Raw genomic sequence first — 27,663 nt, 5'->3', positions numbered from 1 at the left:
TCTGCCAGGCTTCTCTAGCAGGCTTCTATATTACTGTGAATTATCTTGAGGGAGACACGTGGATACTCTGCAAATAGTCTCTCTCTCCCACTCTAGCCCACCGATTTTAGCCTCCACAGACAGGATAATCTGTAGGAAGGGATTGGGTGCTGTTTAAAAAAATGTTTCTCCTTATTTGGGTTTCTTCAATAAAGTAAACGTTTTGAACAGTTAGGATAATTTTTTTAAGTTTTCTTGATGTTACAGATGTTTAGTATTTACTTTTTTTCTCCCACAGAGAAACCTGCCAAAGAAAACTCCGGACCCACAGAGTCCAGGGACGATGTCGCGCCCCCTCCAGCGGGAGGCAGGCCACTCAGAGCCGCAGCTGTGCAGACATGCCTGGCGGAACTCTCCATGGAAATAGAGGGCGACTTCTCTGCGTGTAAACGTGTGGGGAGAGAGGGGCCCAGTGGAGCCACGCACTGTAATGACCGCATTTCTAGTGAGGGCCAGCATCCTGAACTTGCAGTGCTGAGGAATGATGAGGACAGTACTGACTTCTCTGATGGTGATCACTGTTTCGATGAAGATCTCCAGGCTGCAGTTGACTTCTTCAGACTTCCCCCTCCTCTGTTGTCTCCGGTGCCGTCACCCCCTCTGGTATCCCTACCACCCTTGAGCACATTACCTCCTTCGCTTGCGCCTGTGAGTTGCACTTGGCATTTGAGTTATCACGCGGGCACGTTGTCCATCCTAACACGTTAGCCATACTCAGGGAGTACTGCTCAGTGACAGACCAGACGTTACTGGGGATGAATGTGAGCATTGACTAGGGCATGGCTGCGCTCTTTGGATCAGTGTGGATCACATGACATGTTCACTTACGGTTGCGTTCTGTGTGTCTTTATCCATAATCAAATTTGCAGTCCCCTGCGGAAGGACTGTGGTCTAATTGTTTTTCCTTCTGCCGCCTGGCACCTAACGCAGTGAACGGATTAAGTGCGTGTTTGCGGGCCTGGGGTTTTTCAGAGATGGGGAATCCATGTATGTAGCATACATGCCCATTAACCTGTGTTGCTTGATGACTTCATCACCTTTTCGTATGTTTGCAGAATGGTTTATTGTAAATTCTTAGGAAATGAGTCTTTATGAAGCAGATTTGTATGCTTTTTGGCTTAAGGAGTAGATAAATGCATTGCTCTGAGTCACTCCCTTTTTTCAGGAAGCAGCGTATGTCTGTTCTGTGTGGGAACAGGAGGTGACATAGGCTGGCCTGGGAACACGGAGGTGACATAGGCTGTAGTTACCACTTGGCTGGATCTTGGGTGGCAGTTGGGTGGAAAAGGGAGCAGGCGATCGCACCGTTGTGGTGGAGACTGCCGGGCTGGGAGGCACACCTGCTGGAGAGGACCCAGGCAAGAGGCTGGCTCCCCAGGGAGGCCAGGGAAGGCAAGGATGCTCCAGGGAGACAGGGCCCCGCTGAGTGTTCAAGAGGGTGGGGGTGCTTCAGGTGAGGAGCTCTTTACGCAGAGTCACGGGACTGAAGGTGAGCTTGTGCTAGAGAACGTTCCCGCTTACCAGGTCCGCAGAGGCTGTCTGTGCCCTTAGGACTTTCTGTTTTATCATGAGGGCAGTGAGAGGTCCTTGGTGGATCCTGGGAAGTGGACTTAATGATAGATTTTCAGCTGCAAGTTTCCAATTAGCCACTGTGTGATCGAGTAGGGAGTGGGGATAGTCTGGACAGAGGCAAGAGCATAGAGGGGAATCACTGAATCAGCAGCTTCCACCGTTCTCGATCTCCCCTCCCTGCAGCAGCACTGGGGTTCAAGAGGTGGGGCTGGTTTGAGAAACGTTACAAGGGTGAATGAGCAGCATTTGGCGAGGTTTTCAGTGTGGTGGGTAGGGAGGTGGCGGAGGCAGGGATGCTGGAAAATAGTAAAGAACAGCAGCAGCCCTGCTTGGGTGGGAGGGTGCTGTATTAGGTGTGGATACGAGGTTTGCATGGGACTTGCAAGGGGACACGTGCAGTAGGATTTTAGAGCCATGGGTGTGGTGCTCAGAAGGCGTCCAGGTGGATGAGGACCCAGCTCTTCTGGTGGGCCATGTGATGGGGGCAGTTCAGCCAAGACAGCAGGGGCACCCAGGGATTGTGGAGGGTTTCTGGAGCGGAGATGGAGAGCGGGTGTGTGGGAAGGAGCAGTGTCAGTGTGCATAGTGTTGAAAGAGGTAAAGCCTGTCCGCTTGGTAACAGCATCCCAGACGCAGCCAAGGCATGAGGAACTGTGGGCACGAGATACCCACAAGGCGTCCCCCGGAGTGGTGGCCAGTCCCGCTGCACTGGAGCTGGATGCCGGCAGAGCACTGACCTGCAAGCAGGGGGCAAGGCTGTGCAGCCAGAGTTGAATACCAGAAAAAGGAGGAGACAGGAGGAAGAGCTGTAGAGTAGGAATGTTTGGCCCTTTGGAGAATAGACCTAATCCTGGGCTGTGTCTGTTGTGGGAGGAGTGAGCAGTGGGAGTGTGGGGAACTCGGGGAGACAGGTCAGGGAAACGGCGGTAGCTGGGTGCTCAGAGTGCACTTACCTATCCCCAGTAGCTTCCAGACAGGCAACCACACTTTCCTCAGCTGTGTTTTAAAGGATTCTTTAGGAATGCATTCAACTGATAGTTGTTTTTAGTCAGTTCAATTAGTATTTATGATAAGAATCACTTTTTTAAGGCATTTAATTGGTAGGTATGTTTAGTCAATTCAATTAATACTTAACTAATAAGAGTAACTCATTCATTTTTAAGGAAAACTACTTTGGAGAGTACACAGATTCCAGTGATAATGAGTCGTCCCAACATAGAAATTCTGCCGAGTCTGTTTCAGAAGATGAGACGTCTGAATCACAGTATTTTGGTTCATCCAGAAAAAGTAAAGGAAGTAGTGGTACCTGGGAGGAAGAGCTCAAATCACACGACGCGACGCAAGCTCTGACTACATTGGAAGTAAACGAAGTGACAGCTGTCGGGTTTGGGACGTTCACAGCAGCGCTGAGAGAGCCTTCACCCGCATGCTCCTTAGCTCGCGAGAAGCACTGGATGGTGTCATCTGAATCCACGAGTGATAGGGGAAGAGGCACTTTAGATGAGGCACAAAGACAGAGAGACGTTAGGGAGGTGGATAAGTCGGTGCAGACTGAGAACACGCTTCGTGAGCCCATCAGAAATGTGTGCGTTGAGACGTCGTCTGGCAGCCGGGCACAGGGCAGGGGCGTAGCCCTCCAGAACCCTGACATGTGTTCTTCTCCCCTCAGCAAGAGGCCATTCAGTGAGCTCATGGAGTCTGAAGGAAAAACTCTGTTATCCAAAATGATAGGATCACCCAAACCACAGTTTACTAAGTGGACACTGACTCATGAAATCCCTCTTGAATCAGATCATCTGTCGCTCTCTGACCACTTTCAGGGAATGTGTAGAGTATTGAGAAAGGAGAGAGGTGTTCAAGGTTTCCTTCCAGGAGCATCACCTGAACCGGAGGACGATGCGGGTGATGCGTTGGCTGCCGCAGGGCTCGGTGCTGATGCCAGGCTGCCTTCCTCTTCTGCCTCGGGAGCGTCGTCTGTCTGCAGTGACTCCCCGTCTTCCTCCGGGTTAAAGTGTGGTCATGATCTGCACACTCCTGCTAAAGTTACCCCTGTGGAACTGCATCAGTCAGAACAAAAGTTATCGGCTGAATCCTTGACCATGCTAGATCTGCAGCCTGAGCCCGCAGACTGTCTTGCCGGAGAGAACCATCTGGAGAGCAGCTTGTGTGCTTTGAGCCCTGAGTTGGGAGCATCAGATTTTAATAATCAGAGCAGCAGTGAGGTCGGGTGCGCAGACGTTGTGGAAGGCATGCCTAAAGTCTGTTCACTTGCACAGTCAGTATTTATAGAAGCTATGAAAGAGGCGCAGCGTGGAAGTCAGGGCCGCAGAACTGAGCCCCCCCTGACTAGGGCGGATTCTACACCATTGCTAGACTCTCAGTGCGGCTTGACCAAGAGTGGGTTTGGTTTTGTTAAAAGCCCTTCATGGCACCACAGTGATCTGTTAAGGAGCGGTGGCGAAGAAAGGCTGAGAGCTAAGTCAGAGCATGAACAGGAAACGAACCATCAGGTACAAAAGGCAGCGCCATCCTTAGAAAGCAGAGGATCCGCATCCAAGCCTGAACTTGCTAGAGAAAATCACCCTGTGGGGCTCAGGGCTGCTACGTCACTGTTGCCTAACCAAGTGTCCGTGATCACCAAGCAGGCCAGGCCCGACACAGTGCAGGACAGCCGACTGGAGCACTGGCGGCAGCAGAGGGCCGAGCCTGCTGTCGCAGCAGCACATGCCGGTCCTGGGGCTGCTCCCACGTCCTCGGGAGCCAGACGTGGCGGAGACAGAGAGGACACGGCGCACAGTGCCCCGGGGGCGGCTGCTACTGAAGGGACCTCGCCACAGGTTTCTGCCTCATGGAGAAAATTAGATTACGGTTTTCCAAGTGGTTCTGTACCAGTAGGAAATTCTCATTGTTCCACAAAGAGCAAACTGTCTTTCTCTTCTAAAAACATCTCAGTTCAAAACCAAGACGTTGTGACAGAAGCCTCAGTCCAGGAAGCCGTGCAGAAGCAGACACGGCTCCTTCATGCCACCAGCCTGGACCTGTCTGGGCTGGATGTGGATCAACTCCTTCCCGCCACAGAAGCGCCAGTGTCGAGAAGTTTTCCTTTTGACGAAGTACCCTGTGGGGGTGCAGGCACTTCGGGTGGTGCGGCCCTGGCCGTCCCAGAGGACTCTCCTCGTGTCCGGCAAAGCCTGAAGATGTCTCTAGAGCTGCCATCTCAGACTCCTGGTGGTGCTTCTCCTAAAGGTCCAGGCCCTACAGGGACCGCTGTTCAGTCGGCGAATCTCAGAAGAGATGAAGAGACGCGTGCTGTCTCCCAGAGTGGCCTTGATGGACCGCTGTGTTGCTACACAGGCATTCGGGAGGCAGGAGGTGGCGACACAGAGGTGGAGGAGAGCGAGGCACCTAGCTGCAGTGAGGGGGACAGTGAGCCCGAAGCCGCGATGGGGGACAGACGGCAAAGTGGCGCCTGTGCCTCCAGGAAAGATGCAGGAGTCGCCAGTGCTGGTGCAGCCGAGACCAGGCCTTCCGTAGAGGTGGGCTGTCTGACCTCAGCACTGCAGGACTTCAACATCGGTACTCGTTCTGAGATAGACGGACTTTCTACAGCAGAAGTCGTGATGTTTCTTGAAAGTTGTCAGTTAAGAGATTATAGTTCAGGGGACTCTGTTTCAGAATGTTCTAGCAAAGGAACCCTACATAAAGAAATGAACAAAGACTTAAAGCTAGGTGAACTATCAGGAGAAAAGTACAGAAAGCAGCTTTGTGAAGAAGAAACCCTTGAAACCTCTGAAGATTGGGTTGAATCTGAGGAAGATGACGGTCCTCTGAGGAGCACGAGTCAGCTCTCCCGGCGTTCCTTGGAAACGCTGTCTGAGGTACTCACCAGAATCGGACAGGAACTTCAGACCAGCTGTGAGAGCTCTCCTGGAAAAGACACTGGTGGCTTAGTGCTCTTAAATATGCATGACAGCATGGCCACTAAGCCTGTCCTAGAGCACATCCCACTTCAGGAGGCGAGTGGCTTCCCACCACATCCTGCAGGTACTCCCCCTCCAACAGCCAGCGTGGCCAGCAAGGGCCATTCTCCCACCAGTGGCACATCAAGTAACAGAGTCACTCCATGCAGTCCTAAAGGTGTCCCTGATGTCACCAGCCCAATCTGCAGTGGAGCACAGGTCCTTTCAGAGCTGGCAGAGCCCTCCCCACAGCGCTCTGACTCCGTGGTGGGGCAGGCCATGGAGGGCAGTGCCGAGGAGGGGACAGAAACGACATTTCAGTGTCAGATATCAACAGTGACCTCCGAAGTCATAAACGTGCTCATCAATAAGGATCAGAATCTCGTCATTGAAAAGGGGGACCACTGGACCATCATAAATGGGGTAGCTCTCATGCCAAATGTGGACCAGGTCATACTGTGTGACACTCCTGACGACATCCCTGTTTCCCCAGATCGAGCTGACTTCATTTCCGTTACCTCCATGGAGAAGTCCCCAGAGACTGGTCACCCTGGCCCTCCATTTCAGGAGCCCCAGTGTGGCAGCAACCTGTCATGTGCCCAAGAGGAAATTTCCAGCAGTAGCCAGAGCACCAACTTCGATAAAAGTCGTTTGCGCAATAGACCTGTCAAACCTAGTGTAAGGATTAGTTCTGAAATCTATGATCAGAATTTTGAGTCTCAGACCATTGCATCTGATCACACATACTTTAACTCGAAACTGGAGCCCTTCAGCAAAAATAAGAATCGATCAAAGATTTCAAACAAAGATCAATCAAACAAGCCAGCAAAGGCTTTGGCATCAAGCCGAGTTGAAGCTAATCAGAGTGAAGGCTCTCAGTCATTTTCAGGGGAAAGAGAGAACACAAAAATGCAGAGAAATCAAACTCAGACCATTCTAGCCAATGCTGACACATCGACTCCTACAGATTGCTCTGATACTCTGAGTAGAATCCGGCAGGAGGTGGGCCCCCCTCTGCCGCCCTTGCTCGCTCCTCTGGTCGCTACACCTCCAAGGACTTCGCAACCAGTTTCTCCTCTGATAGCAACTTCCTCTCCCTCCTCACCTACCTCTCCTGTTGGCCAGATTTCTCCCTTGTGTGAAATCCCAGTGCCTCCTATGATGTCTCCTTTGCCAGAAGAGCCGGGATGCCCCTCTCCCGCGTGCACATCTCCGTCCCCGTCTACTGCACTGGCCGGCGAGAGGATATTGTCATCACCCTTGCAGTTCTGTGCTGCGACCCCAAAGCATGCCCTCCCCGTGCCTGGCCGCCTCCCACCCTTGGCCTCTGCCCACACGGCTGTGGCTGGACCCCAGGAGAATTCCGTTAAAATCCTTGATACCATGTACCCAGAGCTGTCTGCCAGGGCCCGCACCCTCAACATCCTCAAAGGGAATATTCAGCTCACTCGAGGTCCTTCGGCAGACTGTAAGAGCTTAGCAGGGCCTGTCAGCGCTCTAACAGGGTTCAAGGCAATCACGTCGACGTCCACTGCCTTTGTTAAGACAGGGGGCAGCTCAGGGAGTGACTGCACTCAAGAGAGGTCCAGAGATGGGGGGGCTCGCCAGGATGCAGGTGGGAAAAGGACGTTGTCTGCATCTACCCTGAGGAGTGCCAAAAGACTTCGGCTGGACAGCGGGTCCCCGGAGCCAGAAACTGGGGGCGCCGCTACAGAAGGAGTCGGTAAGACCCTCCGGAGGAACGTCCCTCAGGCTGAAGGTGAGACGACAGAGGAAGAAAGTTCTCCTCTGACCGTCGGTACGGTTTCACAGTTGCCTCCGAACCCGAAAGAAACTGTGGAGTCCCATGACAAAGCCATAGCAGATGCACTGGAGAAGATCGCAGAGTCGTCTTTTGATCTCTTACCCGTCATTCGGAGTCACGTGTACGTGGGAAATATCTCCAAGAAGCCTGTAATGAGAGACCAAGAGAAGGAGGTTGTTTATGAGTTTAGCACAACCAAAAAGGTACGTGGCTGCTTTTCTCTAAGAGCGTTAGGAATCGCATGTCCGCAGAGACAGGCTGTCTGCTCTCAGCGGTGGTAGATTACCCTGAACAGAACGTCTGTTTCAGAGATCGACAGTTATCCGTATAAACGTAGTGACCTGTACTTTGTTTTAGTCAGCGTCTTGTACGCTTGAGTTGTGAGAAGACACTGGTGATTCGATCATTTGTAGTCATCAGATACCTTAAAATTGTGAAGAAACAGAAGTATCTGCCAGGACTACAGCTGCGTGTTTACTGCCTGTCGATTCTGGCGTGTTTAAAGGCTCAAAGCATTGGATTATTCGCCTGTAACTGAGCCTTTCTTTTCCATGAATGGGACACACACATTTAGAGTCTGAGCGTCTAGCAGAGAGAGAGTATGGGGTTCCCCCGCCCCTCCTTTAATGTCTGTCACAAATGAAAGAGGAACAGATCCTGGCTTCAGGACAGGGACAGTGAAAACATGGGAGCATTGTGCAGATTCCTGTACCTGGTTTATTAGGATTCACAGGGTTACATTTTCCAAGTATCCATGTCGACACCTTGTGTGGATTATTTCCAGTGCCCCATGGATCCTGCTCTATTGGTGATCTGCACATCCTTGGAGTCATAATGGTATAAATATGTATTTTTCTTAGATTGCTTACTTTCCGAAAGCATAGGGAGTAGTACATGTCACTTTGAAAAGATATTTATTTTCAAATGAACAAATGGATCCAATTATTTAATGTCCTTCTTAAGGAGGAAAAACGATGCCCAGTATTTTTAAGACCTAAACAGGATAAATGTGTAGGGCACGTCCGAGTTCAGAAAATGGGAATGGGAGAAGAATTAAAGTGGGTTAATGCACATGTACAAATCATTTTAGCCAAAACCAAGGAAGTGTACTTGGTTGGCGTGGTGGCCGGGACGGCAGGCAGGTGGGTGTGCTCAGAAGTGGCCTCTGACACCTGCAGGCAGCCTACGGGTTTGGGCCTCTTGACCCCCACACCTGAGCGGGGGCGGGGGGGTAGGGGGGCTCAGTGGGCTGAGAAAGCAGGTAGTTTGCCACAGTGACTGCTCTTTTCTACTGGTTGATACACTGCATGTTTTATGGTCCTAATAGATACTTGATTTTGTAACTTCTGGCTATTCTTTAGTAGCCAAAAGAAAGACCAGTGTACATTTTCTTTTCTTTCTTTTTTTTCCCCTCCAATGCAGCATTTAGCAGAGTGCTTGCTTCACTCTATTCTCTCAGAACTAAAAATTCAGAAGATCTCTATGGAGCGCAATTACATTCACGCCCTGTGCAGAGTGTATGTGGGCATTTGTCGGCAACTTGGAGACTTGGAAAGAGCTCGCTTGTTTTGCTACAGCCTACTTAAGGAAGGTACGTGTAGGTGGTGACATTTCTGTATTGGAAATCCACTACTGCTTTTGTACCTCATTATTACACTTGGATCTGTATTTGCAGCTAAGCGATTGCTGGTTATCTTTCAAAATAGTGTTAATGTTGGGTCATTTACCAGAGAACGTGAAGAGCCTTAGGTGTACCAAGCCATGCCTGGTTTTCAGTGAGAGAATTTACGTGACTTAAACTTGCTTAAATCGGTACATACATTTGCACCTGTATGTAATCGCGGGTCTCTCGTTACTGGGTGTTTGTCTGTTCCTGGCGCAGCTACTGAAGGGTCAGATAAAGGTGACACGAGATACGGGAGTAACCGTAAAGTCAGTGACAGACCATGCTGCTGTGTCACTGGCTGGCAAAGGCAGACCTGTAAAATGGAGTAGTGAGCCTAGAGCAAGAGGAGAACCAGAGGGCGGTGGAAAGGAGGGCTCTCCTGGGATCCCCTTTTCCTTTGCATTGCTTCCATCCCCACTAACGGGGCAGATCAGGAGTCATCCTTTGTAACAGGACTTCCTTGGTGGAAACATTTGTGAACAGGCAACTGATACACAAATGCAATTTAATTTCTTATCAGAAAGTCTTATCTCGACGATGAAGGTTTTTCATCCTAATAGCGTAATGTTCACAGGGCTTGTGAAGCAGGTGGTGGAATGTGCCCCTCGAGGGCAGACCTTTGAAGGAGGCTGCCGTCTGTTGCCATCTTCGTTTCTTTGTTTACTCTTTCAGTCGTTGGTGGACTCAACAGTAGTTCACGGGGTGCTTGCTGGGCGTTAGGGCCTGGACGGTGACCAGAACCAGATGCAGACACGCCTGTATGGTGGGGCCCATACTTGCTGATCACATGGCCGCGGCGCGCAGGGCTCCCTCAGTGGCGGGCACTGGCAAGGCGAGCGGCGTGGACTCTGCTGAGCCCCTGCTGAGGTTCTGTTCTCAACCACCGCCAGCCCCCTCTCCTCTCAGGCTCATGGGGTGGTCTCTCGGGGAGCTTTTCCCCCATGTTGTCGGGGCCCCCATGGCCATTCTTCATCCTGCATGCTCCTAGCTTTTTCTTCATGGCACTTACCCCCTTTGCCTTCTATCCTGAACCCTTTTGTTTGCTGTCTCTCTCCTCCACTAGATTGCATGCTCTGTCGGGGCAGGGATTCTGTTTGTGTCGTTCCTACTTGCCCCTACCGCACAAGAATGCATTGTATGCAGCCATTGAGGATCTGTTGTGTGAGGGACTGTGCTGTGAAAGGGAATTTGTTAGAGTCTGAGGGGTCGGAGAAGCTCTCCTTGTCAGAGCGGCTTCTGAACTTCAGGTGTCAAGACGCCAGCGAATTCCTAGAAGAAACATGAAAGGGAGAGGATGCTGGGCAGACAGAGCAGCATATGGTGAGGTCCTGGCGCTGGAGGACGTATGATCTCAGAAACAGCAAGTCAGAATACCACTGTGAGCTTCTGCTTTGACTTACCTGCTCTGGAAACACAAGATATGGCTTCCTGCCAAACGGTAAAAATCTGTGTTGACTGGTTCAACCAAGTTGCAAAACATGGACGGTTTCTTATAAAATCAAAATATTCATTTATCGTATGTCCTAGAAATCCAGCTCGAAGGTCCTTATCTAACAGAATTAGAGACATACCCATAGCATCTTCGTTAGTTGTCACCCGTAGCTGGAGACAGACGTCCATCAGCAGGTGAAGGAAGAACAGGTGTGCGGTATCTCGCAGTTGAATACTACTTGGCCACAAAGTGAGGGGCTGCCGATCTGTGTGGCAACATGGGCGAATCACAGAAACAGCCTGCTCAGTCAGGGAGCCAGACAGAAAAGAGGATGTGCTGTCTGAATCCAGTCATGAACATTTGAGGAAAGGCAACTGATTTTCAGTGGCAGTAAGCGGATCAGGGTTGTCTGTATCTGGGGCAAAGGGATGCGCTGGAAGGGATCAGACCATGGGAATTTGGGATGATGGAAATGGTCTATGTGTTGATGGTGGTGGGGGTTACGTGGATATATTCATTTATCACAATTCATCAGACTGCGTGCTTAAGAAGAGTGTATTTTATCGCATGTGAGCTGCATGCGGGTTAGGTTGCTTAAACAAAGCCAGCTGTGGGAAAGAGCATTCACAGTAGAAGATTATCGACCGTAGGGTATGAAAACATCTCTTGAAATCAAAAGCCTTCTGTGTGTTTCACAGGTGAGTTCTTTCTTCCAAATGCATAAGAAATATCCTGAAATGGACACGTCACAAATGGGGAGGTTCTAGGGTTGCAGAAATCTGGAGAGACAGGCTTGCCTTTGCTTCATGTTTGGGATTTTATGGCTCTTTTCATAATACAGTGGCGTATATCCAGGTATTATGTTTCAACTTTAATTAAGGAAGGTTTGCCAAAGGGAGGGGATTGGGGGAGGATGAAGCAGATTTGGAAGAAGCAGGGCCTCCTCGGGCACCTCCCTTCAGCTTTAGGAGGCCTTGCAAGGCAGAAGTGAAATTATTAACCTAGGTTCTTAGCTTGTCATTTATTCACTTGATCAGACATAAAGGTTTTTTGTCTTTTTTTCTCATAGATTTTCCAGAGTCAGAGAAATTGACTTTGTTCATTGCAAACATGTGGCATGATATATTTATTTCCCAGTCGGTGATTAATAAGGCAATGCAGTTGGTTGCCAGGCAACGTGCTAAAGGAGAGGTTCGGAACTGTTTGAGAGCCTTTCTCAACTGGGAAAAGGTGAGGTTTGTTTTTATTTCTCAATTGTCAGACCTTACTTGTAGATCTCACATGAATGTTCTTACTCGGTTTTGTATTTAGTGTCAAATTAGTTCGTAGATATTTCAGAGACGTGGCTTCTTCCTATTAGATCCTTTAAAATACCATTTTAGCCTGAGCTTATGTATTTAGTTTGGGAAATATGCATGAGGCACTTTGGGAAGAATTAGACATGTAGGTGTTGTGTTAATTTAATCAAAGTTTATTTTGTTCACCGATCTGTGACTGCTGAGGCCCGTGTAGAATGTACGTGTGTGTGCAGGGCTCACAGGAGCTGCATAGTGTTTGCTTCTGTGGTAGGCACTTGGAGAGCTGAAAAATGGCATTGCAACTCCTTCCTGTTTTTGACTTTTTTTAATCCAATAGTCTGGTTTTTTGTTTTGTTTTTTTTTTTTTGGTTGATGGAGTTTTTATTTAAGTATTTTGTTCCTGCGTGTTCTTTTCCTTTTATTATTTTCTTTGGTAACTGAGTGCTAATATACCATCTAGATTGGTGTTCTTTTATGTTAAAGCTGTTTATCTAGTGAGAATCTCTCGAGGTTGAATTGACAGTGGTAAACTCTAAGAAGAGATGTTAAATTCAGTGAGGGGTTGATCTTGGTTTTTTATTTTTTGTTTGTTTGTTTAGAGCGAGAGTGTGTGCATGCGTGTGCAGGAGGAGGGGCAGAGGGAGAGAATCTTTTTTTTGAGAGAGAGAGAGTGCAGGAAGGGCACAGGGGAGAGGGAGAGAGAGAATCCCAAGCAGACTCCGAGCTGAGAAGGAGCCTGATGCAGGGCTCGAGCTCACGACCCTGAGATCCTGACCTGAGCAGAAAGCAGGAGTCCGACACCCAACTGACTGAACCACCCAGGTGCCCCAACTTCTATTTTCTTATGAAAAGTAAAGGAAAGGGCTGTTGGTAAACAAAAGTTAAGGAAATAGTAAAAAGCAAGTCTGTAATCATCTTTCCAGCAACTCTTCTAGACAAACCAGAGTGTAGTCCTGGGAGGCACCATCGGATTCAGGTCAGGGGCTTAGTCAGAAGGGCCCTTCCACCTCCTGTCATTGACCTGCCTCCGTCACGCCGCCTCCTCCAGTAGCTGCAGAGCCCCTCCCCGCAGGTTCCTACAGGGAGGGACTTGCACCTGCTTGGTCCTTCCTTCTACATTTGGTCCTTCCTTCTACACTTGAGCCTCCTCCTTTGGCCTCCTTTGGCCTCCTTTGGCCTGGTCAGGATGAAACCAGTAGCTGCAGAGCCCCTCCCCGCAGGTTCCTACAGGGAGGGACTTGCACTGGAGCCTCCTCCTTTGGCCTGGTCAGGATGAAACCAGATGTGGTAATTTGATGATAAAAGACATTATAAAGAAAATAGAATTTTTTTTTTAAAGATTTTATTTTTTATTTATTTATTTGACAGAGATAGAGACAGTGAGAGAGGGAACACAAGCAGGGGGAGTGGGAGAGGAAGAAGCAGGCTCACAGCAGAGGAGCCCGATGTGGGGCTCGATCCCATAACGCTGGGATCACGCCCTGAGCCGAAGGCAGACGCTTAACCGGTGCGCCACCCAGGCGCCCCAAGAAAATAGAATTTTAATAAATGTGTTTGCTCTGTATCGTATCAAATAAAAATGCAGAGTCCGAAGGTATAAAAAAATGAGTAGCACTTGGAGTAAAAATACCATTATAATACAAGACTTCCAAATTTTCTCTCACAGAATTTAACAGATCAGACAGACAAAAATGAGTAGAAACAGTAGAATTCAATAATGCAAAAAATAAACTTGAATGAAGAGTATGTATTTCTTTGTATGCCTATGGCACATTTATAAAACCAGTCATAAATTTGGCTATGTGAAAACCTTAATTCTTAAAAAATAAAGATTCCACACTCAAAATTCTCTGGTAGTAATTCAGTGAAATTCACTGTAAATAATTCGAAGATTCCATAAACACTACTTGAAAGTTGGTGTACACAGTCCTGGACAATCTGGGAATAAATAGGAACTCGAAAGTAATATGAATGTTTTAAAAGTCATTGAAAAGGAAAACCCTTCATACCAAAGATCTTTAGTTTTTGCAAAACTTATACTCATTAAGGTAGTTTAAATGTTTTCATTATTAAATAATAAAGTGGCTGATTATCATCTTAGAAATTAAATATCTGAGAAGGAATCTAAGAAAAAAGGAATAGAGTTTAAAAGGTAATAGTAATGAAGCAGAGAACAAAAAACACATAGAAGAAAAACACATTGCCTTTAAGAAATAGTAACAAAGCAGATAGCTCCCAGGTCAGATTAATGAAAAAAGAGAAAATGGAAAATACTGAGGATTTCAAAAATGGGAAAGAAAACAAGACTCCAGACGGAGGAGAAAGGTTGAGAAGGCCACCACCTGCAGCTCTGTAGTGACAGGTTTGGAAACCGAGGATGATTTCTTAGCAAAATAAAAATCATCAGACTTGGTTTTAGAGGTAGAACACTTGATAAACCAGTAGTTTTCAATTAACCTAAAAGCAGTGGAAACGTTGATGTAAAATTTACCATCTAAAAAGCATGTGTAGATTCCATCTGAATTTTGCCTAATCTTTTGAAGAACCAAGTAATTCCAGTCTTTTGCAAGTATAAGAAAAGATTGAAAGCTTTCTGTTTAGTTTTTTTTAATTGAATTATTTATTTTTTTTATGTAGACTCCACGCCCATGGTGGAGCCCCACNTTGAAGAACCAAGTAATTCCAGTCTTTTGCAAGTATAAGAAAAGATTGAAAGCTTTCTGTTTAGTTTTTTTTTTATTGAATTATTTATTTTTTTTATGTAGACTCCACGCCCATGGTGGAGCCCCATGCGAGGCTTGAACTCATGACCCTGAGATCAAGACCTGAACTGAGATCAAGAGTCAGACACTTAACCGACTGAGTTACCCAGGCACCCTTCTCTTTATTTTTAATAACAAAACCCAATAAAAAATAGCACAAGTAAGAAAAAATTGTAAATCCACTGCTAGGTATTTGTCCAAGAGAAGTCAGATTAATGTCCAACAAAGACTTGTTACATGCGTGTTCATAGCAGCATCACGGCTAGCCTCCGGCGGGATGAGCCCGGACGTCTGTCAGGAGGAGAGTGGATAAGCAGACTGGTCCATCATGTAAAGGATGATATTCAGCGACAGGAAGGAGTGTTGAGACTACGGGCACGTGCAAGAACGCGGGTACCTGTCCTCAAACGTGTACAGGTGTGAAAGATGCCAGACGAGGAGTCCAGTGCTGGCTGATTCGCTTTTATGAATTTCTGTAAAAAGACTGATATTTAGGGTCAAAAGGATGATAGGTCAGATAGAATTTGAAGAACTTTTTAAAGTTGAAAAAAATTATAACTTCTCTGACTTGAGGTAATAAAAATTTGCGTTTCCGTCTGGATAGTAGCCAGTGTTTCCTTCCTGATTAGATTCTGCATCCTGCCTGGAGGTTGGTTTTTCAAGATTTTATTTATTTATTTTAGAGAGCACGCAAGTGTGCAAGTGTGTGTGCCCTTTGGGGGGAAGGGGCAGAGCCAGAGGGAGAGTCTCAAGCGCTGAGTCCCTGGGATCAACCTCAGGACCCTGAGATCGTGGCCTGAGCTGAAACCAAGAGTTGGATACTTAACCAACCGAGCCACCCAGGTGCCCCCTGCCTGGATCTTTTTTATCTGGCCTACTAACCTCTATGCTTATAATCATCGTAGGACAAGTATTATGACTAAGAGAGATATGGTTCCTTATTCAAATACAACTTTCAAAAAGTGTCTTTGAAAATCAAATGATTATTCATCTGATGCTTGTTACACTCTGTGAGATGACTAACGTAAGATATGTTACAGTTGACACTCTGAATTTTGTTTTTTTTTTTTTTCTTTTTTCATTTGCTAGAATGCTCCTGTGGATGTGGGTTTCATGGTTTCTAAGCTGCTATTGACCATACAGCTGTGTCCAAAAACAGAATTTCAGTCCAGTGAAAAATTTGGTGAAGACTTAAGTGATAACACTTGGGAGTACATATTTGCCATTGACCTGCTCTGCTGCCATCAGAAGTGGATTTGGACACATGATAACATTATAAGGTACAAGGCTGTTTTGCTAACTGGAAGTTGGGTTTTTGAATTAGAAGGTAGCCTGTCGAGTGGTTGCTGAATTGTGGTTTGAATAGTTTTTGCTCTTGAAGGTCGCTGAAGCATTTACAAGTGACATTTTGATTTGGGTAAGAGTTGGTAGAACAGTTGGTAATACTGTTAAAAGACTTGTATTATTGTCACATCCCCTTGCTTTATGTTTTTGTGGCGGCGGCTGTAGCTTCTTTTCATTACATTCTGTTACTACTGTCTCTCTCCCAAGCAGCAGTGACTCTCGTGAAGGAGGGGTTGGGTTCACTGGCATATCCCCAGCTCATAGAGCAGTGCCCGCGCAGGGAGCCGTCTACGACTAGTGTAGGAGGAAGTGTCCTGAGTGGGTCTGAACATTCAGATGCTCTGGAAAACCCACGTGAACAGACATAGTAAGAACTGCAGCTTGGCAGCCCTTCTCACCTGGGTTTTAGGAGGGAGCTACGTCTCGGGCATCTGTTTTATGTACGGAATCCGCTTTTCTCTGTGCTCTGAGAGTTCTGGCACTAGCTACGTACCACCTCTGGGAGAATGGGAGATGGGAGAACGGAGAAAATTGTCACTCAGATGATTGTTCCGTAGATCTTAATTTTCTTGGAAGCCTCATTGAGAAAGGCTGGTTTAAAGGAGTTTATTACAGTAAAAAGGATTCACAAAGGATTGATAGTTCATATCCTGGAGATACTCGAATGTGTTCTGTGGAAAACTGTGCTCTCTTTCTTTCCTCTTTAACACTAGGGACAGATCATTTGTTTAAATGTCAGACGATAGGGGATTGAATTATGGTACTGGTATGTAAGGAGATACTGCCATATTAAAATAAATGGCTGCGAGTGATGTTTAGGTATTGACATGGGAGCAGCTCACGTGCTTTGCTAACTAAGGGAGTGACGGTGCGGTCCGTCCACTACTGTCTGTGTAAAGCTGTGAGTGCCTCCTGTGGGCCTCGTCTCCTGACTCCTCGGGGGAGCCCAGCAGGCAGGGTGCAGGTAAGCCCACCAGAGGTGGTTCTGGGCATCCCCGCGGGGGGTGGGGTGAGTGTTGTAGAGCAGGATCTCTGCCTGAGCAACGCCGCACACGGAGCCCCAAGCGCTGTTGTCACTTCTACTGGGTTTATACGTACGTGCACCTAGAGAAGCATGGGGAAAGAAAAGTCCAGAATTAGCTGAGTAATATTACCTGAAAATGTATTATTTGGGGTGCTTTTAATTTACTTTTTTCTTGTGTGTGTTGGCGTTTAATTTTTCTAATACTGTAAATACCACATAAGTAGTAAATACACTTTGGAAGAAAGAAAGCAAAAAGGAGCTGGCACTGTTTTCAGTTAGTAGAGAGTTTCTGACGTGTGATTTGATTGTTGCCACTGAGCTCTCTGCTTCTCTTGGGACATGGTAGAGGCTTCTAGAACACAGGTCCCACATGCATGTCTGGAAGGTCCCAGTGAAAATCCAGACTCCCACCTCTGACAGTTCTGTGATGTGGGGACGTTGTCCAGCGTCCCTACTCAAAGCCTTGTTAAAAGGGTGAAAACAGAGTAAAGATGCAAGCAAAGGTATTTGTAGCCTCTTTTAAGCCAGTGTGGCCCAAATATCCAAATAGTTGGAAAGTGTATGAACTTCCAGTGTCTGGTCTCATTTTAACCTAAAAGGTTACACTTTCAGAAGACCTTCTTCTGGGGTGCCGGGCTGGCTTAGTCAGTGGAGCGTGCAACTCTTGATCTCAGGGTTGTGAGTTCCAGCCCTGCATTGGATGTGGAGCCTACTTAAAAATAAGTAAATTAAAAAGAAAAGTCCCTTTTCTTTATCAGTTGTCTGTTTCTTATGGGCCTTTTTTAAGTTGTTAATATTTGAGTGATGGTGAGCATGCATGCTTTTCATGTTCCTGTACGTAAATATACATACATATATACATACATACATATATATATATGCTTCTGTTTTCTAGTAAAGAGCTGTGGCCTGTAATGGATAAGTGGATAAAATACAGAAAAGGACATGCGAACATTGCATATACTCCTGATATTATTATAGCATCGATACTGAGGCTGATTGGTGAGTTGTCTGTTTTATGAAATGTTTCCTTGTTATTGATCATGTCTTGGTGGGAGAATAAAAGTGTAATAATAGATGCCTACCAAACCCTCACTGTAATGACGGATTTTAACCACCGCCATAGTGGATGCATTCTCACTGCCTTCNGAGGCTGATTGGTGAGTTGTCTGTTTTATGAAATGTTTCCTTGTTATTGATCATGTCTTGGTGGGAGAATAATAAAAGTGTAATAATAGATGCCTACCAAACCCTCACTGTAATGACGGATTTTTACCACCGCCATAGTGGATGCATTCTCACTGCCTTTTCCTCGCTCACACTCTTTCTTTATAAATTAATGTTTTCTCTGACTTTGTCAGAGATGAGGTCTCCGTGCAGTCCATCGTACGTGTGATCGAATGTGTGCTGCTAAGGTCCTCCTGTTCACACGCACATGTGCACACCAGCACTCAGAATTGCGGTCTGTGATGCTCGGGTCTCATTCGGTGTCTATAACCTGCTGTTTCCCCCTCGTGTACCACGTTCTTCTCTGCTGGCCCAGTCAGGGTCACGTCATGCAGCTCCGTGACTGGGGACTAGCTTTGTTTTCCTCAAGCCCATATACAGAAATGAAAATCCTTGTTTAAACAGATTTTAATTGAGGCATGGATTCTCTTCCATCTTGGGTGAACAGGACCTCAGTGGGTTTTTAGTTCTGCTCCCTGTCACCCACACTTATTTTTTTTTTTTTATTTTTACTTATTTTTTCCTCCTTGCCTCATCTTTGACAAGTCCCTCTCCAGGGCCCTGCAGAATTATCAGTGACGGGATCTGTTGATATTCGGAAGGCCCTTCTTACTTTGAGTGGTCTTCTCCTTCTGTAGCACGTAGTCCTTGCCCGTGGGGCATNCCTGGGGCACACCGTCGAGGCTCATCTGATACCTGTGTTGTAGCCCCTCAGAGGCTGGAACGTACTCACCATGACTTTTAAGGATCTTTGGAGTTTAATTAATTAGAACTTCTAGATAGTACCACTTGAAATAAGGTTTGTGAATATTTAAGTTATCTAAGTAAGTCCCATAAGTAGGTCTGTCTGTGACACGTATATAACGGCGAGTTGTGTTGCCGTCTCAGTAAATAGGTTTTCCTGCTCTGCGCATACTTTACATGCAAACCGAAGAATATGGTGCTAAGCAAATACGAAAAATGGTCCAGGCAGCGGCTTGCTCTCAAGGAAGACATGTAATTCTACTGGATAGAACCAGAAATACACTTGGGGTGAGGTTACCAAAAAGAGAGCGTGTGGGCCGAGTGGTTGCTGGAGTTGCTGGGGGAATTAGAAGAGATGGCTGCAAAGGTAGCTCGAGGTGTGGAAGTGAGTCCTTATGTCAGGATCCCCTGAGGAACAGTTTCAGCCCTAATCCGGAAGCAGTAAGGACAGAGCCGGGCCAGGGACAGCATTCTCAGCGGTCGGCTGGCATCCGGACCTCTGCTGACTCTGCTTTCAGGAGCATCTTCTCTCAGGGATTCAAGAAAAATGTTCATACTTGAAACTGACATTTTAAATTATAAAATCTTTGAAAATTTAAAAAATTGGGAGATGTTGTTAAATCCATAAATAGATATATTGACCCAGATAAAGTATCTTTGGAATTTTGAAAAAAACATGATAAACTTTTTGAAGTCCTGCTAATAAAATATGGTGTGATTTTTGCTGTTGGTGTTTGCAGAGGTGTTTGTTTATATGTGTGTTGGTCGTAACAGGAGAGGAGACAGGTGTGGGAGAGTGGAAGCCTGCACCTCTGGTGACTTCCACGCAGTCCCTGTGCATCTGTGGCGGGGGGTCCGCCTCACGCATGAGTCTCCCCTCTGGTTGGCTTCCAGGAGTCTTCCATATTTGGCTGGTCGTCCAAATTGCCTGAGAAGCTTTTTAGAAAATGTATATGGATATTCACATAATTAAAGTTGTAGGTATTAAGTTATATATTCTGGGAGTAATTGACAATACATAGTTAACAGTATTGTAGGGTAAAATGATAATATATAAATATCGAATGTGATCCAAAGGGTGGATAACTAGGAGGTGGTGATGGTGAAGGTGAGTGCAGAGCCAGGCCTGGAGAACCCTCCTTAGGTCTGCACGCAGGAGAGGGCTGCTGGGACAGCCAGGCTGGCCACGGTGCCATGGGCCAGTGCCGGCCAGTGTGGCTCAGCGAGTGGTGCTCTGGCTGTCTGTCCACCGAAGCGATATTGCTGGGTGATGGGGTGGGGTGTGGGTGGGCGATCGAGGGTGGGGAGCACAGACAGGTGAGGCCTGCTGGCAGAGTTCCGAGGAGTCGTGTCAGGGTCAGATGTGCATGGACCCTTCTGCGTACCTGTCAGACTTGGAGTTCAAACTATTTCTAAGAAGAAACTCCTTTAGAGAACCTTCTTGCAGTTTCTGAAGCTGACACTCACTGAAGAATTTAGCAAGTAATTGAATTGCTAGGCCGTGATTTCATAATAATGACTGAAATCACTAATCATTCATAAAATAAAGGAGTTGTGTTTTTTCTTATTTCCAGATTTGCAAAACCCTAACTAGATTTTTCACTCCATAAGAAGTAAGAGACACTTTCTGTCAGAGCAGTTCAGGGTCGTCCGACGGGGGTAGGGTCGTGCACATCGCTGTTAGCAGATGTAGGGTTATTAGGTGAGGTTCTAATATCTTCAGTGCTGATGTGTTAGAGCTTTTTGTAGAGTGTGTGCATTGCTCTGGATTCAGGGGCCATGGAGAAGTGGTAGGACCTGCTTCAGTCTGCCCGTTTCGGGGCAGACGTGAGGCTTGGAAAGGCTCAGCCCTTGTTTCTGAGGTCATACCATGGGGAGGTGGCAGAGTGGAGACTGGAGTTCAGCATGCGGCTGGATCGAGTTGAGTGCTGAGCTTTGTGGTACCTTTTTTGCCCCCAAAGAGCTTATTAACCCCCCGTGGCCCATCTGGTATTGACTGGAGCCTGGAAGCTAGGAGAACACTGTTTCCCATAGCAGGTTTTTGTGGGGCTGACTGAAGTAACCATTGTCGATTTGTACCCAATCTCTTCCCAGACCTGTTCCCTTTTCGTTGAAATTATCTGAGCTTGCTTTTCCCATGGTACGTCTGCACCTGCAGTCTTGAATGGCTACCCGGGCCCCTTCGCGGCAGGCCCCCAGCTGCCCTCCTCATGCTTCTGTGAGTGCTGTGCAATGCTGTCTTTGACATGGAGGTTAAGGCCACGTTTCTTACCTGTTGTAGTTTAATGTGGCTGAGCCACCCTGGACTCCTATTCCTTCTGTAGGAAGACTTTTCTTCCCATGTATTGAGCAAATTTGTCTGTCATCTTTGTCATCATATATGTAACTTTTTCCCCCTAAGCCACCTACCTCTGAGTCATGATTTCCTCTTATTTTACCCCTGATAGCTCCATTAATTTAAATAGCTTATAAAATCCAATTCATTAAGCATTTTTAATTGAACAGGAAGCCATTATAACAGGATTCTGTATTACCTGGGAATGCATTCACATTCCAGGGCTGGACCAGCCCACATCTGTGTTTGGCACATGCCCCTTCCCCGTCTCTACTATCAGTTATGTGTTGAACACCCATGGTAGATTGTCTGGGAGGACAGGTCTGGTGGCATACAGTTACCAGTTTGATCTAATTGGAAACAGATAATTAAGTGATCAGTAAGTGAAATTTCCTGATCTCTGAAGTACATTACTTTTCAGCCTCAGTGAAAGATTTCCCAGAAATTATCCAGATTTTCATAGTTTCATCCTGGGTTTAAAATTTTCCAGGCGTTCATCCATCAGTAGGAATTTATTGAGTGTCTGCTCTCTGTCACAGCATTCAGGGTGCATGTAACCAGCACTAAGTTTGGTTTTTCTCCGGGATGCTAAGGAATAAAGGCTTCTGTAGTGTCCTGGGCCTCAGTTTCTCCATATTCAAGATGGAGATGAAGCCGAGGGCCTGGGTTCACATACAAACCTGAGAACATGTGTAGTACTGAGAAAACGTGGACACAGAACAGTGAGATCGCAGGGTCCTGTCGTTAACCCAGGAAGAGGATGTGGTTAAGAGCTCATCTGGGCGTGTCCCAGAGTCCTCTCCCCATGAGAGAGGAGGGACAAGGAGCATGAGGCCTTGTCCTGAGGGAGGGAATGGGGCCTCTGCTTTGAAGCAGGCTCGAGTCCCAGGACCCTTGAAATAGAGGAAGGACCGGGTAAGCGGGGGCTAGCTGTGGGGCATCGTCTTGTTTGCGTCAGCCTTCAGTTGGCTTTAGGTCCCCGCTGGTGAGAACCGCCGGAGCTTCTGTCACTCCAGGTCGTATCTACCAGGTGTTAGCATGTTTGAAATTGAAAATAACATTTAGCCATGCGTTTAACATTAATAATAATAAACTAGTGTTAACATAAATGACATTCTCCGTGAACAGCATTTCTCCAGCAACAAGAGTGAGGAGAACGGCCCATTATCTTTTCGCAGACCTCTTTACTGTCTGGATTCATGGACTTCTTTGCTCTGCTCTCAGGCTCTTGCAGTAAAGTTGTTTTGGTTGAAGTGTATGAAGAAAATCCAGTTTTGTATGGAGCTGATGAAAGGAGAGTATTTTAATAGCCTTTTCAGATCATTGTTGTTATTTTTCTTTGACACTGCGTTGACTTCCACAAGGGTTAACTCCCTGAAGGCTGGATGCAGCATAAAGTCTGAACCCTTCCGGGGAGCCTTCCTGCCCGGCCGCCCGGGGCTCTCGCACATGCCTGGAGGAGGCCTTTTGCCCATTCACGATTTTGTGACCTGCTCTTCTCACTTGGAAAATATTGATTTGCATAGATCTTCCAAATGTCAACAGTATCGAGAAAATAGGCATTAATATCATCGCTGATCTCATCTGAGAAGTCTTGAATTTTTGTTGCTGTCAAACCCCGGGTGGCTGATTTTTCCAAAATTCTAGTTTTGCTTAAGAGCTCACACTTTATCTTTGACGGCAGTTATAAATTTCCTTGCAGTGACAGATTCACTTTATTCATTTTTGAGAAAATGCCTGTCTCGGTTTGAATAGCTATAGTTTGTCAGTCATTCTTTCTGGGAAATGTGGGTGTTGCATGGAGAAGCACCCGGTTCCCCTCCCAGGTCAAGCAGCTGCATGCACAAGTGTGTGTCTGGGGACAGCCGGTGTGCCCGGGTGTGCGGTGTCCCTGCCTTCGACCACAGAAGGTTACAGACTTGTGTACCTAGGTCTAGATCTAACAGGAGTAATTGTCACTGCTTCACAGAGGATGTTCTTCAGTGCAACTCGCTTTTTGCACCCGGGGCACCTGGGGCTCCGGAGGGACCTCCCGCCGCCACCGCACTGGTTGGTGCCCAGGGCCCTGGCTTTTGTTCCGTCCGTCTGCTCTCAGCCCTGGGAAGAGGGCAGGTCACTCCTGAGTGAAAGCTGTGTTCTCGTGAAAATCATTTTGACCCTGAGGACTCTGGGGGAACCACACTGGAGAGTCCCTGTGCTGCGCAGCCGGGTCAGAGGGCGGAGTGTTCAGCCAAAGCTGGGCGTGCTGGGCAGCCTCGCGGGGGGTCTCGGAACCTCACAGAAGTCTGCCATTTCACAGTGAGCTGCTGCAGCCGGTCTTTCTCCTAATTCCATTCCTTATGATACATTCACTGAGAAAGCTGTGCGCCGTCTGTGCCCTGAGTGTGAGAGAAAGCGGGGGGAACTGGTCGTCTTGGTCCCCACCACCCCCGCCCCCAGTAAGACGCACGGTGCTCTGTGGGGCCCTGGCGCCTCACCCTTGAACCTACTTTCGTGTAAGAAACATGTACCCATTTGAACTTCAGGATCCTTAAACTTAACGTAAGTAGTGTTACGGGAAAGAGAGCAGAAATGTTCAAGTGTCATGACAAGTTAACATTTCACTGACAGTTGCTCACGTTTTGGTTCCCTTGCGTCCCCCAGGTCGTTTAGGCCAGCTGGGCTTGAAGGAAGGCTTCCCGTCGGCCGTGAAGAATATCAGTTCCGTCATTGGTATGTTCATACAGCATGCCCAGGACGAAGGTAAACCTTTGTTTATTGAAATGATTTTTGAGTCCCTTGCATTCCTCCCACTAAACCTTTTCCGAGTTTCCCTGAGTGTGCTCTGTGCCCCTCACTGGTGCATGGTCGGGGGAGGGGAGGAGTCGGAAAAGCCGCGGCTCTGCCCGTGTTCTCAGGACTGACGTTGGAGTGGCTGTGGGTTTGGGTTGTGGTGTTTGAATTACAATTTAACTACAATTTAGGTGCACCGAAGGTTAATTAAATAACTTCTTAGTAACCTTCTGCTAAATGAGAAGGCTCACACAGCAGAGTCTCGGGCCTCGCCATGGCCTGCCAGCCCCTGCCACCCCTCTGATCGTGTGCTGTGCGTTGGTGGGTGTGAGGATGGGCTGCTCCTCACTCGGTTCTGCGTGCTTCGTGCTTGGAGCCCATGTGGAAGCACTTCCAGTGGCTGTCCATTCGAGTCACTTCTTTGACGAATGCGTTGGGATCCACAGTTTGTTGAAACTTCGGTATGGAGTGTGATCCTTCCGGAGCTGCTTTGGGAAGTTTGGCGTTGCTCATGCAAGGCCGGGAGCTTTGCGGCCACGTGTCCTGTGCCGACTCTGCCAGTGCCCAGGGGACGGGCTGGCACCGGGACCTGCACACCGCTCTTCTGGTCTCTGTTTCTTCCCATTTGCAGATCTGTCTTTGATTCAGTTTTTCATCACGGGGTTTTTCTTTTCTACTTTTCATTGCCGGCAAAGTGTCCCGTATGGGAGGAGTGACTCGGTGGAGGACAACATGAACATTTTGAATAACAAGCGTGTTCTTGTGTAACGACTGATCTGAAAATTCCTTGCAGATATCCCGTGGGGCATCCAGCTGGCGGCTGTGTACGCGCTCTGTGATTTGAGTCCCAGCAATCCAGCGGAAATATCCAAGATCCTGGAGGCCTGGCGCCAAGAGACCGCGCACAGCGTGCCCTCCGCGGTGCTCAGCTGCCTGGAGGAAGTCAGCTCGCTGTGCGCAGAGGAGGTTGGCTAAGCCGCCCCACGCCACTGCGTCTAGAGAAGTGCCTTTACATATCTCGAGTATAAATAGATGAGTCGGCTCGCGGAGCACAAACTGAGGTTTCAGAAGGAAAGATGTAGGAGAGAAATGCCCAGAGGCGCTCGTCGCTGTGGCGAGGAGACAGGAGACAGAAGCCAGCCGTGGCAGGGCTGCCTTTCCCCAAACTGCATACATTTCACTTAAGGCTGTTGTGATTCCATGACATGTGGGTTGTATTATTGTGTCTTGGTCAAACAACAAAAACTTGAACTTAGCCCTTTTTTGCTGCAGAAAGTGTCCTTTTAGTCGCTTTTTAAAATTGAGTGGCATTTTATAATGAATTTAATATAAAGGCATTGATTTGGTTCCTGAGCTAATTTTGGACTTTGCGCTGAAATGATTGACTAGGGAAAAGATAAATCGGCTAAGAAAGAGCTAGAAGACTCTCCCACTATCTTAGCTGGAAACGGGCTACAAAATTGCTTCTCAAGGTATAGGTACAACTGGTCAGAGGAAAGCCTGGGAGAGCCTTAGAGACCCACTCCAGTGCATCTTCGTCCTGTCTCTGCAGGTCCTTCAGACCGTCAGTGTGTCAGGACAAGGAGGGCTGAAGAGTAGAAGTTGAGTTGCAGGGTGTGTGTCAGCGACGTGTACATAGACGATCCAGAGACGTGCGGGCTGGTCTCTGTGTGTGCCGTGTATATATGGACCGGGCTATAATGTGTTTCACATTTGATGATATTCCACTTTCGGAATTTTAGTATTTGTACATAGAGAATGGGTTTAATAACTCACCGTGGTTCTGATTTGTCTTATATTCATCATTTCTTAAAACTCTTGTATGTGTTTTTTATAATAAAAAATAAAAGTAAGCCATGCACACGGTTGTTCTGATCAGTGAAGACACTGGGCGTTACTTCTACTCTAACCAAAGATGGAAAATTCTCCACTCTGACCAAAGATAAAACGGCCATTCCAAATGATAGAAATATGCTACATTGCCATCGTCTAGCGGGTTTCTCCGAGATGCTCTTAGCGATATTGGAGACCAGATAATTACGTACTGATTGGCCCTCGTGATCGGATTTGTTTACTTAGAAATATTGCTGCCCTTTAAAAATTAACATGTGACAACTATTTTGTTACCCCTGCCTCGTGTTTTTAAAGTAATTATAACGAACGTAATTGAGATTTATAAATAACTCTGCATTGCCCTTCGGTAGCTTTTTGTTGGCGTGTTGTTCTTCCTGCTAGTGTTTGCTGAGCATGTACTCGTACTAGAGGCCTCGCGGGGGAGGGGGGGAGCAGGAGAGCAGACAGCAAGGACCAAGTTGGCAAAGACCTGTGACCTCCGGGAAAGAACACTTACCCCCCCAGTGAATTAGCGTCAGAAATTATCAGAAACTGTGGTAAGCGCAGTGAGGTAAGCGCGGCGATTCACGCTGGAGTAGCAGGGGCCACTCCTGTCTCTCTCTGTATTGGTCAAGGAGGGGACCCGTGAGGAGGTGGCAGGTGAGCTAGGCCCTGGGAGGGGGGAGCCAGCCCTGAAAGGGAAGAGCCCACTGTGTGCGGGAAGGAGGCTGGTGTAGCCCAGACATGCTGTTTAAGGGGGTGAGTGTTGTTCATTCAGTCATACAGGTAACTGCCGTCACTGGGTCCTGGGCAGCCCCGGGCTCGTTTGTGCTTGGGTGGAGGTTTGAGCAGAGGTGTCCTATGTGATCGCATTTCACTAGGGCTGTTCTGGGGCAGGGGATGGGAGGAGGGCAAGAGGGGAAGCCGAGACCGCTCAGGAAGTCTGGGGAGAGCATAGGGTGGCAGTGCAGAAGATAAAGGGTAATGGGTTTCAAGTATATCTTGGAGGTAGGATCACTGCTGAATTCATGCACTGGGGGAGAGGGATAGGTAGGAATTGAGATTCCCAGGTTACTGAGTTGGGTACCTGGGCTTGGGGACAGGTGCACAGGTTCGGTGGTTGGAACCACAAATCTTAAGTGTGTGTTCGGGATGTGAGAACCGAGAGGCATCCAGATGGAGGTGGGAGCCTTCACAGGTGGAAGTGTGGAGGTAGACTAGATTGGGCAGAAGTTGGGGAGTTGACATTGTGGGGAGGCTGTTTAAAGGGGGGTGTGTGTGTGAGAGAGAGAGAGAATGAATGTGGTCACGACGGAGGAGACCTTGCTAACCAGGATGTCCTATGACTTGAAGTTGCATGGGCTGCGGGCAGTGGTGTGGTCCCTCGGCGGCTGTCTCCTGGTCACAGCTGAGAAGGCAGGGGAGGCAGGCAGGTGGCCGTCTGTGCTGGAGCCGCAAGGTCAGGCGAGGTGATGGTTGCATTTTGCCTCTGGTGGGTGGCGGTGACCTTGGGCAGCATTTTCCAAAGGTAAGGGCGTTAAGGCAAAGAGATCAGGTTGGCAGGTGGGCTTGTGGGGGAATTTGCCTGGTGAATGGGTTGGTCATACACTTCAAAAGTGATTTTTAACCTCGGTAGGTTTATGTGGTTTCTGATTGGCAGAGGATCGGAAGCACTGACGTTTTCCCCTGGTTGCTGTACTCCAGCTGCCAGGTGCGTGGATGGAGTTCACCTGTTAGCATCCCTTTGGTGTTGTGGCCTGTTGAGCAGATCTGGCCTCCCCCAGAGTGCTCTGGCCCCTGCAGTGGGGGGCGCAGTTTTAAGCTGTTAGATTGAATTTCTGGTACCCAAGCA

At 47.7% G+C, this 27,663-nt stretch overlaps 1 protein-coding gene across 1 annotated transcript; it reads left to right on the top strand.

Annotated features, from left to right (window-relative positions):
• Positions 1-231: 231 nt before the first annotated feature.
• On the top strand, positions 232-26,181 carry ICE1 (interactor of little elongation complex ELL subunit 1). Its single transcript, XM_034657104.1, has 8 exons — positions 232-687; positions 2,775-7,577; positions 8,797-8,965; positions 11,542-11,702; positions 15,622-15,812; positions 17,796-17,902; positions 23,850-23,948; positions 24,772-26,181. The coding sequence occupies exons 1-8, from the start codon at positions 238-240 to the stop codon at positions 24,951-24,953; spliced, it is 6,162 nt and encodes a 2,053-aa protein (XP_034512995.1). The 5' UTR covers positions 232-237; the 3' UTR covers positions 24,954-26,181.
• The last annotated feature ends 1,482 nt before the right edge of the window (positions 26,182-27,663 follow it).

Source organism: Ailuropoda melanoleuca, chromosome 3 (assembly GCF_002007445.2).
Source record: "Ailuropoda melanoleuca isolate Jingjing chromosome 3, ASM200744v2, whole genome shotgun sequence".
NCBI lineage: Eukaryota > Metazoa > Chordata > Mammalia > Carnivora > Ursidae > Ailuropoda > Ailuropoda melanoleuca.
This window is presented reverse-complemented; position numbering and strand designations above follow the sequence as displayed.